The sequence below is a fragment of the Erinaceus europaeus genome, chromosome 3 (assembly GCF_950295315.1).
Source record: "Erinaceus europaeus chromosome 3, mEriEur2.1, whole genome shotgun sequence".
Lineage (NCBI taxonomy): Eukaryota > Metazoa > Chordata > Mammalia > Eulipotyphla > Erinaceidae > Erinaceus > Erinaceus europaeus.
In genome coordinates, this window is record NC_080164.1 from 132,029,113 (window position 1) to 132,044,553 (window position 15,441).

The window sequence follows — 15,441 nt, forward strand, 5'->3', positions numbered from 1 at the left end:
GATATCAAGCATGCTTGAAGTTCTAAGTTTACTTCTTGGCACCATCTTTTCAAAAAAAGATAAATCTCTAAACATAAATTAGAGACAATTCAATTTTAAGATGCAAACAGAATATTGAAACATTTATTAATAGAAAAAAGTTCAATGCATTCTACAGAATGAAAACCTTTTTTCTTATAGTCAAAGCTAGTGCTTCCACTTTTCATTAACATGTACTAAAATATACGTAGCAGCCTTTAGATTTAGCTATTCAGGAATAGAGTTAAGACCAAGACACAAAAAAATAGTGTTTAAACTAAACTGTGAGCAGCTGTTTAAAAAAAAAAAAAAAAAGACTACATACACATGGAATAGGATTATATACTTTAATCTGACAGGCATGGATAAAATAAGGAGGACATGAAAGAAATTTAGTTTTAGCTTTGCTTTTTTACATACTGGATCCATTCTGTACAAAAAGTATCCTCAGGGTTGAAAACCTCTGTTTTCCAGAATACTCCAGGAAGTCATACTAAGTGTAATCCAAGAAATAGACTTTTCGCAGAATAGGAAAATCATCATGGGCAATAAAAGATTAAAACAAAAGGAAGTACCAGCATTTTCAGCAGTTCTATGTGTATCTGCAGAAATAGTGCCAATGCTTTGACTGGCTGCTACAGAAACATGCTAATGAAGATTGGACCATATCTTATAATTTTTTTTTAAACATTTCTTTGGAAAAATGACAGTATTGGCTGGAAGTAAAGCTGTCCTTTTAGACACCCAGCTTATTGGCCTGGGTTAGAACAACCTTGAGAACTGGCATGAAAGCAGAGATCTCACTAAAGTTGCTGGTGCTAACAATATGGGTGTGGGTATTCAGTCCTTCTGAGTAGTTTCGTGTCTCAATACTCCTTGCGATGTTGTGTAAGCCGCTGATGATAGCTGGTGAGAGCTAAAATAAAGCAGAAAGCAAGAGAAAAATAAGTTAAGAGAGAATGGGACCCTCCATAAACATTAAACTCCAATACTTGAGTGCTTGAGATAAACATTATAAAAGTAAATAAGCTACTTAGTATTTCTAGAAACAACTTCTTAGACCAAAGAACCCTTAGGTTGTCATTTAGAACTAAAACAAAATGACAATTTAAGGAAACCAATTATGAACTATACAGGTGTGATAGTAAGCCAAGTCATTTCTTATAGAAAAGAGGCTAGATTTCTTGCAGTGGGGAAATGATTCAACTGGTAAAACATCAATCTTTCATGCCCGAGGTTCCCAGTTTGATCCCCAGAACCACATACTCTAGAATAGGGTTCTTCCCCTCCCACTTTTACCTGCCTCAGGTGAAACACTATCATATGTAATAAATAAAATAAATATTTTTTAAAATATTTATTCCTTTTTGTTGCCCTTGTTTTATTGTTGTAGTTATTATCGTTGTTGTTATTGATGTCATTGTTGTTAGATAGGACAGAGAGAAATGGAGGGGGAGGGGAAGACAGAGAAGGGGAGAGAAAGACAGATACCTGCAGACTTGCTTCACCGCTTGAGAAGCGACTCCCCTGCAGGTGGGGAGCTGGGGGCTCAAACCGGGATCCTTATGCCTGTCCTTGCACTTAGCACCATGTGCACTTAACCCGCTGCGCTACCACCCGACTCCCAAAATAAATATATTTTTAAAAGGAAATTAGACTTCCTACCCCAACATGAATGCTGATCCCTATAATAAGAGCTTGAATGCTATTACTTTAGATATAGCCTATGTCTAGTGTGTGTGAGTATGCGTGTGCATGTTCGTGAATGAAGGAGTTGACCTGAGGAGGTGGCACAGTGGATAGAACGTTGGGAGCTGGGGGTTGGGCGGTAGCAGTAAGTAAAGTGCATGTGGCGTGAAGCACAAGGACTGATATAAAGATTTTGGTTCGAGCCCCCTACCCCCCCCCCCCCGCTCCCTACCTGCAGGGGAGTCGCTTCACAGGTGGTGAAGCAGGTCTGCAGGTGTTTCTCTTTCTCTCCCCCTCTCTGTCTTCCCCTCTTCTCTCCATCTCTCTCTGTCCTATCCAACGATGACAACATCATCATCAACAACAATAATAACCACAACAACAATAAAAAACAAGGGCAACAAAAGGGAAAATAATAATAAAAAAATTCAAAAAAAGAATGTTGGGAGCCTCAAGCATGAGGTATGGAATTTCATTCCCAGCAACATATATGCTGGGATGATCCTCCGGTTTTTTCTTGTTAAAGAATTATTTAATTAATTTCAGAGCATTGCTTATCTCTGACTTATGGTAACAGGGATTGAAGCTCAAGAGGCTCAAGCATAAAGTCTATGGAATACTATTATGCTACCTCTCAGGTACAATAACTAAATGAGAAAGGAAGGGGCGGGTGTGGAGTGGAAGGGAGAAGGAAGGGGGATCCAGGCAGCAAGATAGCTCACTGGAATAGTGTGCTTGCTTTGTCATGCATATGGCCCAGTTGAGTCCTGCCCCAACCATACTGAGGGAAGCTTTGGGGCTACAGTCTTTAGCTCTGTCCTTCTAGCTCTTTTTTTTATTTTAATTTTTAATTATTTATTATTGGATAGAGACAGAAAGAAACTAAGGGGAGGGGGAAATAGAGATGGAGAAAGATAGAGAGACACTTGTAGCCCGCTTCACCACTTGTGAAGCTTTCCCCCTGCAGGTAGGGACCAGGGGCTTGAACCTGGGTCCTTGCACACTGTAGTGTGAGCAGTTAACCAGGCTGCACCACTGCCTGGCCCCCACCTTTAACTCTTTCTATCTGGAAAAAAAGTTAAGAGGTTAGTCTTGAGCACTGAAACCTCAGTAATGACAGAAATAAAAAAAAAGCGGGGGGGGATAAAAAGATTTTTTTTAAGTCAGGGCCCAATTTTTATTTTTTTCTATAAAATTATCTGCAAGAGAAATTAGAAAAGCTCTGAACTTTTGGTCCACTTCCAACAGTAAGGAGATAGTCTTCATCATGTATTCAATGGGCCTATTCTTTTTTAAAGATGTAATTACTTAGTAATTACATGAGAAAAACAAGGAGAGCCAGAAAATCACTCCAGAACATGCGAGGGATTGAACTCAGGATCTCAACCCTTTAAATCCAATGCTCTACTACTACGTCAACTGTTGGCTGCAATTTGCCAATTCATAAAGCTTCTTTTTTTTTTAAATTATTCCCTTTTGTTGCCCTTGTTGTTTTATTGTTGTAGTTATTATTGATGTCGTTGTTAGATAGGACAGAGAGAAATGGAGAGAGGAGGGGAAGACAGAGGGGGGAGAGAAAGATCGATACCTGCAGACTTGCCTCACCACTTGTGAAGCGACTCCCCCTGAAAGTGGGTAGCCAGGGGCTCAAACTGGGATGCTTACGCTGGTCTTTGCGCTTTACACCATGTGCACTTATCCTGCTGTGCTACCACCCAATTCCCCATAAAGCTTTTTTATAATTCTGATAACAACTCTTAGACCCATAAAGCCTATAGGCCTTTGTTTGTTTGTTTTTTGGTCTTAACTGGGAATTTATATATTTCACCACTCTGGAAATTTTTTTTTTTATTCAGGCAGAGACAGTAAGAGGCATCACAGCAATAAAGCTTCCTCCATGGTTGCTGGGTGGTGCTGCAACTGATTTAGAGCATATGTGTAAGGACTGGGATTTGAGCTCCTACTCACCACCTGCAGTAGAGACACTTCATGATACTTCACCAGGTCTGCAGGTGTCTATTTTTCTCTTTCCCCCTATAACTTGCCCCTCCTCTCAATTTTTCTTTGTCTCTCAATTTTTAATAAAATAGGAAAAACAAAAACAAAAAAACTTCCTCCCTTATAGTGCCAGAGCTCAACCTGGGTAATCTGCATGGCAATTCAGGGAGCCTACTAACTGCGGCCCACAACCTATTTTTTTTTTTTTTACAACCTATTTTTATTTATATCGTTATGTGGCTTACATGTCCATACTTTTGAGAGAAAAAATTTTTGGATCAGTTCATGGATGATACCACTTCCAATGTTTCAACGTTTTCTGGTTTGGTTTTTATGAGATAAATGGCTATTATTTTTTTCTTATTAGGAGAGAGGGTTGCTGACATTTGAAAACATAAAAAAAAGTCCCAGTTCTTTTACTCTAACCTATCCCATTACTTTCATTAATAAAAACAAACTAATTTTAGAAAGAAATGGAAGTAGCTACACGAAATCAGATATAATGCATTTTATTCCTTACTACTGGCTATCTTCACAATTATAGTGCATTCTTTTGCTCATTGTGTGGTTATACCTGACTTTGCTTCCCATAGTAAGTGGTCTAGAAAGATTAGAAGTTTTAGATTATGAGTAAGATTATAGATTTGGTCTTTGCAAAACAAAATTATCTGTTCATTTTCTGGTTTTCTGAGTGAAAGGACACTAAAATGAATAGAAGGTCAGCTGCCTTAGGGTAAACACAGGATAATTTGTATTTTTATTCCTCATCATAAGAAGGTTAACATCCCTTCGATCTTTCTGCCCCTCCTACATACATTCTTACTCCCTCAACCTCAATGAATTAAAAGTTAAGACAGAGCAAAGCCCGTTCTACAATTATCATGGCAATCCTGTCCCCAACCATACTACCTGTGAGGAAATGGCGAAGCACTTATTTTACTAACAACTAGGCATAAGTCATTGTCATAACCCCACCTCCAAACACACACACACACACACACACACACAAACTTACTGTCTGTTCCCTAAGTTTATCATATAGAAACTCCAAACGTTTGCTGGCATCATCTAGCTTCCTTTTGGTTTGCTGAAAGAGAGAGAAAAAAGTACAATTAACTTGTAGTCAAGGAATGTGCTGTGTTATTTCACAAAACCTAACATTCACAATATTTAACAGCTTCATTTTTTGTATGTTTTTTTAAATACATCAATATTTATTTTTAAATTTTACTGGGGGGGATGGTTTACAGTAAATATAAGTACATGCATAAATTTTTTCAGTTTTCTACAAAACACACACACACACCCCAGAAGTTTCATTTTTATATACGAAAGGAGAGAACCAAGAAGGAGAACTTGAAGAGACTACTAGACCAGGTAAGATGATCTATTAAGGGGGTGGGATCAAGAGAGAACAAGATTCCTTCTGGTGTGCACAGGGAATGTGGGAAGCAAACCTCCTGACAAGGTGTGTGAAGCAACAGGAAAGACTGTCTGGAGGTAGCAATGGGTCAGTATACTATAAAAAAGAAGGTCAGCTGTAGATTTTGCAAATCATGGGTGCTACTGATTCAAGTGGACTTGTGGTCATAGTCTTTGCTCAGAGTTAACTCCCTGCAGGGATTGGGTGATGGCTCACCCAGTAGAACATGCACACAATCATGAGCAAGGACCTGGGTTCAAGCTCCTGGTCTCCACCTGCAGACTGAAACATTAGAATAGTAGAGCGATGCTGCAAGTATCCCTCCTCCATTTCCCTTCCTCTTTAATAACTCTCTGCCTCATACCAGGAGTGGTACACCATCATGCAGGTACTAAGTTCCAGGGATAACCCCTGTGGCAAAAACAAAGCAAAACTAGCAGAAGCCCTGTTACGAGGGGCAAGGGCAATGAGGCAGAATAGGATGTTAGAACTTCTAACCCAACTAGCCATAGGAATTATAGGAATTTGCTTATTTCTTTTTCTTTTTTAAACAAAGAAATATATATGTGTGTGTATATATATATATATTTTTTTTTTCTCCCTCCAGGTTTACAACTGGGACTCAGTGCCTGCACTACAAATCCACTGCTGCTGGAGGCCATTTTTTCCCTTTTGTTGCCCTTGTTTAACGTTGTTGTTATTACTGTTATTGTTTTTAGATAGGACAGAGAGAAATGGAGAGAGAAGGGGAAGACAGAGAGAGAGGGGAGAGAAAGATAGACACCTGCAGACCTGCTTCACCGCCTGTGAAGCGACTCCCCTGCAGGTGGGGAGCTGGGGGCTCGGACCAGTCTCCTTAGGCCAATCTTTGTGCTTTGCGCCATGTGTGCTTATCCCACTGTGCCACCGCCCAGCCTTCTGTTTATCTTTTGTGGTACTCTTCTGTTTAGGTTTTTCGTGGACCGAGAAGGTATGAGAACTTCAACAAAATGTATGGGAAGTTCAACAAAAATGGACCGAGGTGGGCCATTTTACTAAGTGTCCTCCCAACTTCTCTGTCCTGATTCATGCTTAAGGAAGGACAGGGGGCATCCCACATTTTTATTAGGATGCCTCTGTTTTTATTTTTTGCCACTTGGGTTATCGCTGGGGTTCCATTCCTACACAATTCTACTACTGACAGATACAGAATGAGAGACAATGAGGAGAAAAACCATAGCACTGTTCCATTATTTGTGAAACTTGCTCTGTGCCAGGGCTCAAATCCAGGTATTCATAGATGGTATTATGTGAATTCTACCAGGTGAACTAACTCCTGGGTCCCTAAAAGTTTTTATTATGGGGCTGGGTGGTAGCACACCTGGTTGAGCACACGCTATAATGTGCAAGAAACAAGGTTCAAGCCCCTAATCCCCACCTGCAAGGGGAAAGCTTTGTGAGTGATTAAGCAGTGTTACAGATCTGTCTGTCTCTCTCTCCCTCTTTATCTTCCCTTTCCCTCTCAATTTCTGGCTGTTTTATCCCAATATATAAAGATAGTAAAAATAAATTTAAGAAGTTATTATTATTATTGAGCAATGCTTTACAAAAATATAGTTTCATGTGTATGTATAACTCATTGCACCTGCTACTGAAGTTTCTGTCCCCCATGTCCCTGATAACCAACATAGTTTTTACAAAGTCTAAGACAAACTGGCTGCTTTTTCTGTCATCTTTGGGGCTTTAACACTGTATGTTGACTTTTATTCAGACAAGGAGCAAGAAAAAGTGACACCATATCACTGAAGCTTACCCCAGTGTCATGGGACTTTACCCTGAGTTGTGCACATAGCAAAGCAGATGATCTTCCAGGTAAGCCATCATGCTGGCTCTCAATACTAGTTTAAAAAAATATTTTATTGGGGGTCGGGCGGTAGTGCAGTGGGTTAGCGCACGTGGCACAAAGCATAAGATTCGGCATAAGGATCCCAGTTCGAGCCCCCGGCTCCCCACCTATAGGGGAGTCACTTCACAGGTGGTGAAGCAGGTCTGCAGGTGTCTATCTTTTTCTCCCCGTCTTCCCCTCCTCTCTCCATTTCTCTCTGTCCTATCCCACAACGAACAACATCAACAACAGTAATAACCACAACAAGGCTACAACAAGGGCAACAAAAGGAGGAAAAATGACCTCCAGGAGCAGTGGATTCATGGTGCAGGCACTGCACCCCAGCAATAACCCTGGAGGCAAAAAAAAAAAATATATATATATATATATATATATATATATAAATAATGTATTTATTTTAATGAGAAAGATACACAGAGACAGAGACCAAAGCACTGCTCAGCTCTGGCTTATGGTGGTACTAGGGATTGAACTTGGGACCTCAGAACCTCAGGCATTAAAGTCTTTTGCATAACCATTAAGTTTTCACTCCAGCTCCTTCATTTCTATTAGTTTTTTTAAAAAATCATTTCAATAAAAGAGAGAGGAGCACTGCCTACCTCTGGCTTACAGTAGTGTCGGGGAATGACCTTTGTGCCTCTGGGGCCTTGGGCATGAAAAGCTTAGTATACAAACCACTGTGCTATCTCCATGGTTCTCATTATTATTATTTTCCAAAGTGTTTGTTTTACTTGTCTATATTATACAAGTGAGTGAAACCAACTAGTAGCTGTCTTTCACCTCTTACTTCATTTTGCATGTTCGCCTCTAGTTGCATCTACTTTGTTCTGAAAGACATAGTAGCATCACTTTAGAATATATATCCCACAACTTGAAGTCTTCTGTCAATGAGCATTTAGGTTGCTTCCATATTGTGAATAATGCAGCTATGAACATAGGGTACATATAACTTCCTGAATTAGTGCTTTCATGTCTTTGACATAAATGCCTAAGAGTGGCATTGCTAGAGCATAAGGTATTTCCATTTTCACTTAGAGGCTCTTCATACTGTTTTCCATAGGGGCTGCCCAAGTCTGAATTACCAACAACAGATCAGAGTTATTTTCTCCCCACATTCTTGCCAACATCTGTCATTTCCTGTTTTGATGTAGGCCATTCACACAGGCATGAAGTTCTCAGTGTGGCTTTAATTTGCATTTCTCTAATGACAAGTGATGTGAAACATTGTTTTCTTATGTCTGTGGGTCTTCTGGAAAAAATATATATATTTCCCCCACTCCCTTGGTTACTGCTGGGGCTTCTATGCTCTGGATCTAACTTTTCAAATAGAGAAAAAGACAAAAACACAGAAGGAAAGATACTGCAGTAGCCAAGTTTCCTCAAGTGCAGTGGAATGGTGGAGGACAGGTTCAAATCTGGATCATATGTATGACAAAGCACGTATACTGTACAATTGAGCTATCTTACCAGTCTCTGAATATCTTTAAAGAACTGCCTATTCAAATCTTTTGCTTAATTTTTTTATTGAGTTGCCATTTTGTTGTTGAGATGCATAATTTCTTTGTTTCCAGTATCAATCCCTTGTCAGACATGTGATGTGTACATATCTTCTCCCGGGACCAGGTGGTGGTATGGTGGCACACTTGGTTGAGTGGACATGTTTAAAGACCCAGATTCAAGCTCCTGGCCCCCACTTGCCGGGGGAAAGCTTTGCAAGTGGTAAAGCAGTGCTACAGTTGTCTCTCTGTCTTTCTATCTCTTCCTCTCCTCTCAATGTCTCTGTCTTTACCCAATAAATTAAAATAATAATAATAAAAAAAATAAAAACCCCTCCCAATTGCTAGGATGCCTTTTAGTCTTTATGGAAGTAGTCTAGCTAGAAGACTAGCAGAAGGCTACACATATTAATACTCACTGTTTAATAAAACAAATTCCAGATGCTGTTTTACTGAGTAGATAGTGGCCAGTGGCTAAATAAAAATATTCAATGTTCGTTGGCAAAAAAATGAAATTTCATCTAAAGTAAGACTGGTTTTGTGGAATTTTTGTTGTTGTTAATACATAGGCATTCTCTTAGTAAACTAAACAAAATTAGTTGCTTGAACTATGAATGACTCCACTATCTCAAACATTTAACAGCTTTTTAAAAAATATTTACTTAAAATATTTTATTTCAGATGAGATATATAGATACATGAGAGGGAGAGAGAAATCATAGAACCACTCTGGTGCATGTGAAGCCAGGGCTTGAACTTGGAGCTGCAGGCCATGCAATGTTCTATGATTTACTAGCTGAGTTATTTCCCTGGTCCTAAGACTACTTTTCTTTAAAAGCTTCACTGGAAGTTCAAAAAGAAAACTCTAGGGGTAGGATGTGAGGGTGATCTGGCTGCGACATCTGTCACCCCATTGATCGCCAGGGTTGATTCGGCTGATCTGGCTGGCTAGGTGGGTGTCCCCTTCCTCCCTCACTGCTCCATGTGTGTCCCTCCTGAAGCTGTGCGCTTGGTCCAAGAGGAAGGCCTTCCCCTAACAGAGACGGACCGGTCTTCAGTCGACAGTATAAGAGTAGCTGCGTTCCCTGCTAGAACCTCCAAACAAGCTCAAGCAGGTCCTGAGTTCAATCCCCGGCAGCACATGTACCAGAGTGATATCTGGTTCTTTCTCTCTGCCTATTTTTCTCATTAGGAAATAAATAAAATCTTAAAAAAAAGAAAGAAACTCTAGGGGCAAGTTGGGTGGTAGCGCAGTGGGTTAAACACAGGTGGTACAAAGCACAAGGACTGGCGTAAGGATCCGGGTTCGAGCCCTCGGCTCGCCACCTACAGGGGAGTCGCTTCACAGGTGGTGAAGCAGATCTGCAGGTGTCTATCTTTCTCTCTCCCCCTTTGTCTTCCCCTCCTTTCTCCATTTCTCTCTGTCCTATCCAACAACAATAACTACAACAAAGGCAACAAAAGGGAATAAACAAACAAACAAACATTTTTTTTAAAAAAGAAACTCTAGGGGCCAGGTGACAGCACACCCAGCAGATCTCACACATTACCATGTAAAAGGCTGGGTTCAAGGCCCCTGGTCTCTCCAATCAGGGGGAAGCTTCATGAGTGGGGAAGCAGTGCTCCAAGTGTCTATTTTCCTCTCTCCTTCTCTATATCTCCCTTATCTCTCAATTTCTCTCTGTCTCTATCAAAAAGGAAAAAGAAAAAGATAAAACAAACAAACAAAAACCCGCTGCAGTTGCACTAAGCCCCAGTGATAAACCTGGTGGCAATAAAGAAAGCTAGTCAGTCTAAACAAAATTCTTTGTATCCCACCATTCTGTTCTACACACCAGGTGTGCTGATGAAAAGCAATGCAGGATAACAGATAAGAGCATGAATTCTGCAGCCAGACTGGGTCTTAATTTTGGTTCTGACTTTGAGTATTACCTAACTGCTTTTTGACTTAATTTCCTTTAAGAAACAGCTATAGAAAAGCTCTATAAAGGATTATAATAATCATCTTTTTTTTTTTTTTGGCCACCAGGGCTAACACTGGGGCCTGTACACCTCCATTATCAATGGAATTAAAAAAATATTTTTTCCCCCTTTCTTCTCTGATAGATGACAAAGACAAATAGAATGTGGGAGAAAGGAAGACAGACACCTGCAGCACCACTCCACTGTTCGTTAAGTCCACCCTCTCCCACTTCAGGGGAACCAGAGGCTTGAACTCAGGTCCCTGTGCAGGCTAACCTGAACTCTATCAGGTGTACTCCCATTCAGCCTGATTATCATTATTTTAAAATGTTGTCTACTTGGGATTGAGACACATGCACACATAATTTCACCACTCTAGGCTATTTTTTTCATTTAAAATTGGGGGTGAGGAGAAACAAGGCAGCCACCATAGCACCAGGGTGTCCTCTGATACCCTAAGCTCTTCCATGTGGTGCTGGGGTTTCAATGTGGAGCACATGCATGGCAAGGTACACACCCTATCTGGTGAGTTATTTCTGGGGGCCAAAATTATTTTAACTAAAAAAAGGATAGGAAATAATACGTACAGGATCTGTGGCTGAAGAGAAACAGCGCTGAATAAGATTCTCAAATGTGGTCTTTAGGATAAGGTGCTCATCTGGAATAGGTTTCTTGGTAATTTTTTCTGTTGGCAAAGACTGCACATGCTGCAAGAAATAATATCACAAAGTGAACAGAAGCTACCTCTACACAACCCTGAATCTGTGATCAAAGGAAACCAACCTTCTTATTATTCAAAAGTAAATGAAAAGCTCTGATGTAAGAAACAAAAACCAGATAACCAGTAGAAGGTTGAAATAATCTTCCTTGTGTGGAGTTATATCCCTCTTAATTCTATGGTTTTTGTCACTGTTTCCTTTTTATAAATAAAAATTTAAAAAATAATAAAAATAACAAGGACAACAAAAGGGAATAAATAGATATTTGGGGGGGGAAAAAGACCCTTCCTTCAGCTGTGGTGCTTACAAACAGAAATGGATATGAAAGTACCCAAGTAAGTATGGAACATATGTTGACCACTAGCGTATATAATTCATGGGAAGTGAACCTGTGTCAGTAGGAAATAAAAAAGAACAAACCAGTAACAAAACTGACTGTTTGGATGACAGGAAAGAAAACTGGTTGTCTGTTGACTCGTTTTTTGCATATGTTGGCATTCTTCTGTTCTTTGGAACCTTGGAAGTCATTAACTGAGGTATTATCAAGATTAAGCCAAAGTGTAGATGGCAGAAACTACTGTGTTATTAAACACACACACACAAAAAATAAGGAATGTTTTAGGTCTTAAGGTTTGATGTATTAGTTCGTTCATTATCGTATACCTACAATTTAAGTGAAGAAGGCCCTCTTCAAGAAAACTTATCAGAATGATAATTAGGAGGTAACTACCTAAACAGAAGAAGGAAAAAATCATACCTAGTAGGGGAGGAACATATATACAGGAAGGTTCATTATATAAGTAAATTAAAAGGAGGCCAATGTGGCAGGAACATGGAGGAATGTGAGCTGACATCCTGTATGGAAAAATATTTTGGTCTTAATTCAGGAAGAGTAGAAAGTTGCCTTCTTCTTATTCAGCTCTGGTTTATGGTTATGCTAGATACTGAAACTAGGACCTCTGAACCTCTGGTATGAAAGCCTCTTGTGCAAGTTACTGAGATATCTCTCCCTATTATAATGTTTTCAACAAAGATGAGATAAAGCCAGATTTAGATTTGAAACAGTTCAAAGTATAGGCTAACAGATGAATTAGAGGCCTCTGCATTGCTGAAAATAAAGATAGTGTGAACCAGATGGCAACAGAAAAATAGGAATTTGAGAGAGATTTTAAACCTCTCTCCACAAGTCTTTGTCAACAAGACTTAATGACTTATTTAAAACTGAGGTTAAGAAAAATGTTCATTCCTATCTCTTTCTGAACATAAGGTTTATATTATTAGCTCTTATCACTTAACATTTTAAAGTAAAACTTCTGAAACTGGTTTCAGCTTATCAACCTTAGATACAAGGATGGATTTAACCAACATTAAATTGTGAATAGGTCAAGTGAAATATAGCAACTAGTTACAGTAAACAAATACTGGCAAATATCTCTCTTGTAGTCAGTTTGTATATATCATGTAACTGAAAAATTACATACATAAGTGGCTAACTCTTAAAAGAGTTCATAGTTTTTTTGTTTTCCAAATGATAAATAATAAAGATGCAACCCCAAAAGTTTAACATTTAATTTTTTTTTTTTTTGCCTCCAGGGTTATCACAGGGGTTTGGTCCTGCACCACAAATCTACTGCTCCTAGAGGCCATTTTTCCCATTTTGTTGCCCTTGTTGTGGTTGTTATTGTTGTCATAGCTGTTGTTGTTGGATAGGACAGAGAGAAATGGACAGAGGAGGGGAAGACAGAGGGGGAGAGAAAGACACCTGCAGACCTGCTTCACCACCTGTGAAGCGATTCCCCTGCAGGTGGGGAGCTAGGGCTCAAACCGTTAAATTTTTTAAAAAGGGGCAGGGCGGCGGTGCACCTAGTTGAGCACACATGTTACAATGCTCAAGGACCCAGGTTCAAATACCCAGTCTCCACCTGCAGGAGGAAAGCTTCCCCAGTGGTCTGTCTGTCTCTCTCTCTCTTTATCCCTTCCTTCCTATCTCCCCCCTCCTCTCAATTTCTGGCTGTCTTTATCCAATAAATAAAATAATTAATTTTTTGAAATGTACTGAAATAGAGTAATTTCTCACCAAACTCCCACAGATTTAATATTACCTGGATAGTATTTCCTATGGGAGCCCCTGGGGCACCTTCAATATTGGGCTTTGAGAAAGACGGTGGCATGCCTGGTTGACCAATGGGCTGCTGTATGCCATGGAAGGGCTGGCCACCTGGAAGGTGTGGCTGTGGAAATGAAGCTTGACTTGGCAATGGTACTGGAGTTGAAGGTTGCTGCTGCAGCATCTGTGACTGGGCGTCACCCAAGGGATTCATGATTGGAGATGTGATAGGAACAGGCGGCATAAAGTTTTCAGGCACCTTTATAAAAAATGAAGATAAAAGGCAAGATAAGTAAGAGAAAATGATACCAGCATTTCCTCAGCTATATATAAGGGAATTAAACTGCTTTATTGTTAGTAAAAAATGTTCCAACAGTAGTAAAATATTTTTATATGAAATTTTATATAAAATTTCTTGAGTAGATTTCTTGAGTAGAATTAATCTGGCTAAGATGCATGGAGAGCTCAAACTTGTATTACTTCACGTTTGTCTTGACCTGATAATGAGGAACCAAAACCATGTTTGTTTTGTTTTAGAGAAGGTGTAATAGTATGGAGAATTCTAGCAATACTGGAATACCATATAACGAATGTGTGTCTAATGTAATCAGAATGTAAAACCCTTTTCTCAGATTTTTAAACACATCATTCACCTGTCAATTCAATCACCCAAAACACAGTAAATTAAATCTAAACTACCGCTAGTCTAAATTTGGGTTTTTTACTCATTATAATCTACTAATTTTATGTACAGCCTCTCATTACTGTACTAGAGGAAGAAGGTCACCACGGGGGGTGGGGTGTAGTAGAACATGGCTGAGGGAGAAAGAAAAAGGGGTCACAGTCACTGAACACCTAACACTGTTTAGCCACAAGTCCTATTTTCATTTCTTTTTTTTTTTTTTTTTGCCTCCAGAGTTATTGCTGGGGCTCAGTGCCTATACCGTGAAACCACTGCTCCTTGAGGCCACTTTTCCCCCGTTTTGTTGCCCTTGTTGTAGCCTTGTTTTGGTTATTACTGTTGTTGTTGATGTTGCTCATTGTTGGATAGGACAGAGAGAAGTGGAGAGAGATGGGGAAGTGAGGGGGAGAGAAAGACAGACACTTGTAGACGTGCTTCACCACCTATGAAGCAACTCCCCCACAGGTGGGGAGCCAGGGGCTCGAACAGGGATCTTCACACCGGTCCTTGTGCTTTGTGCCATGTGCACTTAACCTGCTGCGCCACCACCCAATCCCCTATTTTCATTTCTATCACATGCATTACAGAAAAGTCCAAAATATAATTACCGAATTCATGATTGCTGTTAGAACCCAAAGACCAAAGTAATTCCTTAGAAAAAAATCATTCGGGATGACTGAAATTCTGGTTTTTACTCTTTGAAAAATATACTAGGAATTTACATCTTGCCTCTTTTCTTTTTTTCCCCCTCCAGGATTATCACTGGAGCTTGGTGTTGGCACTATGAATCCACCGCTCCTAGTGGTCATTTCCCCCCCAATTTTATTGGATAGGAAAAAGAAATTGAGAGAAGAAGGGAAGATAGAGAGGGAGAGAGAAAGATAGACACCTGCAGACCTGCTTCACCGCCTGTGAAGTGACTCCCTGTAGGTGGGGAGTGAGTGGAGGCTCGAACCAGGATCCTTGAGCGGGTTCTTGTTCTTCTCGCCAAGTACTCTTAACCCAGTGTGAAAAGGAGTTTAATTCACACCACTATCACCAGAGCAAGGTCTTGATAAGACTGTTTTTCTATCTTTTTTCTTCTTCTCTATAGATTATAAGATGCAAGATAAAATATACTTTCATGGGAGTCGGGTAGTAGCGCAGCAAGTTAAGCACAGGTGGAGCAAAGCGCAAGGACCAGCACAAGGATCCCAGTTTGAGTCCCCAGCTCCCCACCTGCATGGGGGTCGCTTCACAAGCAGTGAAGCAGGTCTGCAGGTATCTCTTTCTCTCCCCCTTTGTTTTCCCCTCCTCTCTCCATTTCTCTCTGTCCTAACCAACAATGATGACAACAATAACTGTAACAATAAAACAATAAGGGTTGGGAGTTAGGTGGTAGCACAGCGGGTTTAGTGCACGTAGCGTGAAGCACAAGGACCAGTATAAAGATCCTGGTTCAAGCTCCTGGCTCCCCACCTGC

At 40.1% G+C, this 15,441-nt stretch overlaps 1 protein-coding gene across 42 annotated transcripts in view; it reads right to left on the reverse strand.

Moving 5' to 3' along the window:
* Positions 1-346: 346 nt before the first annotated feature.
* SEC31A (SEC31 homolog A, COPII coat complex component) overlaps positions 347-15,441 on the reverse strand; it is a 114,820-nt gene continuing 99,725 nt past the window's right edge. For all 42 annotated transcript variants that reach the window (XM_060187945.1, XM_060187944.1, XM_060187983.1 and 39 more), the window contains 4 exons: positions 13,293-13,556; positions 11,059-11,178; positions 4,721-4,792; positions 347-934 (listed from right to left, as the gene is read on the reverse strand). In XM_060187945.1, the coding sequence (XP_060043928.1) occupies positions 755-934; positions 4,721-4,792; positions 11,059-11,178; positions 13,293-13,556 (636 nt within the window). In that variant the 3' untranslated portion in view covers positions 347-754. The remainder of the gene's footprint in view (positions 935-4,720; positions 4,793-11,058; positions 11,179-13,292; positions 13,557-15,441) is intronic.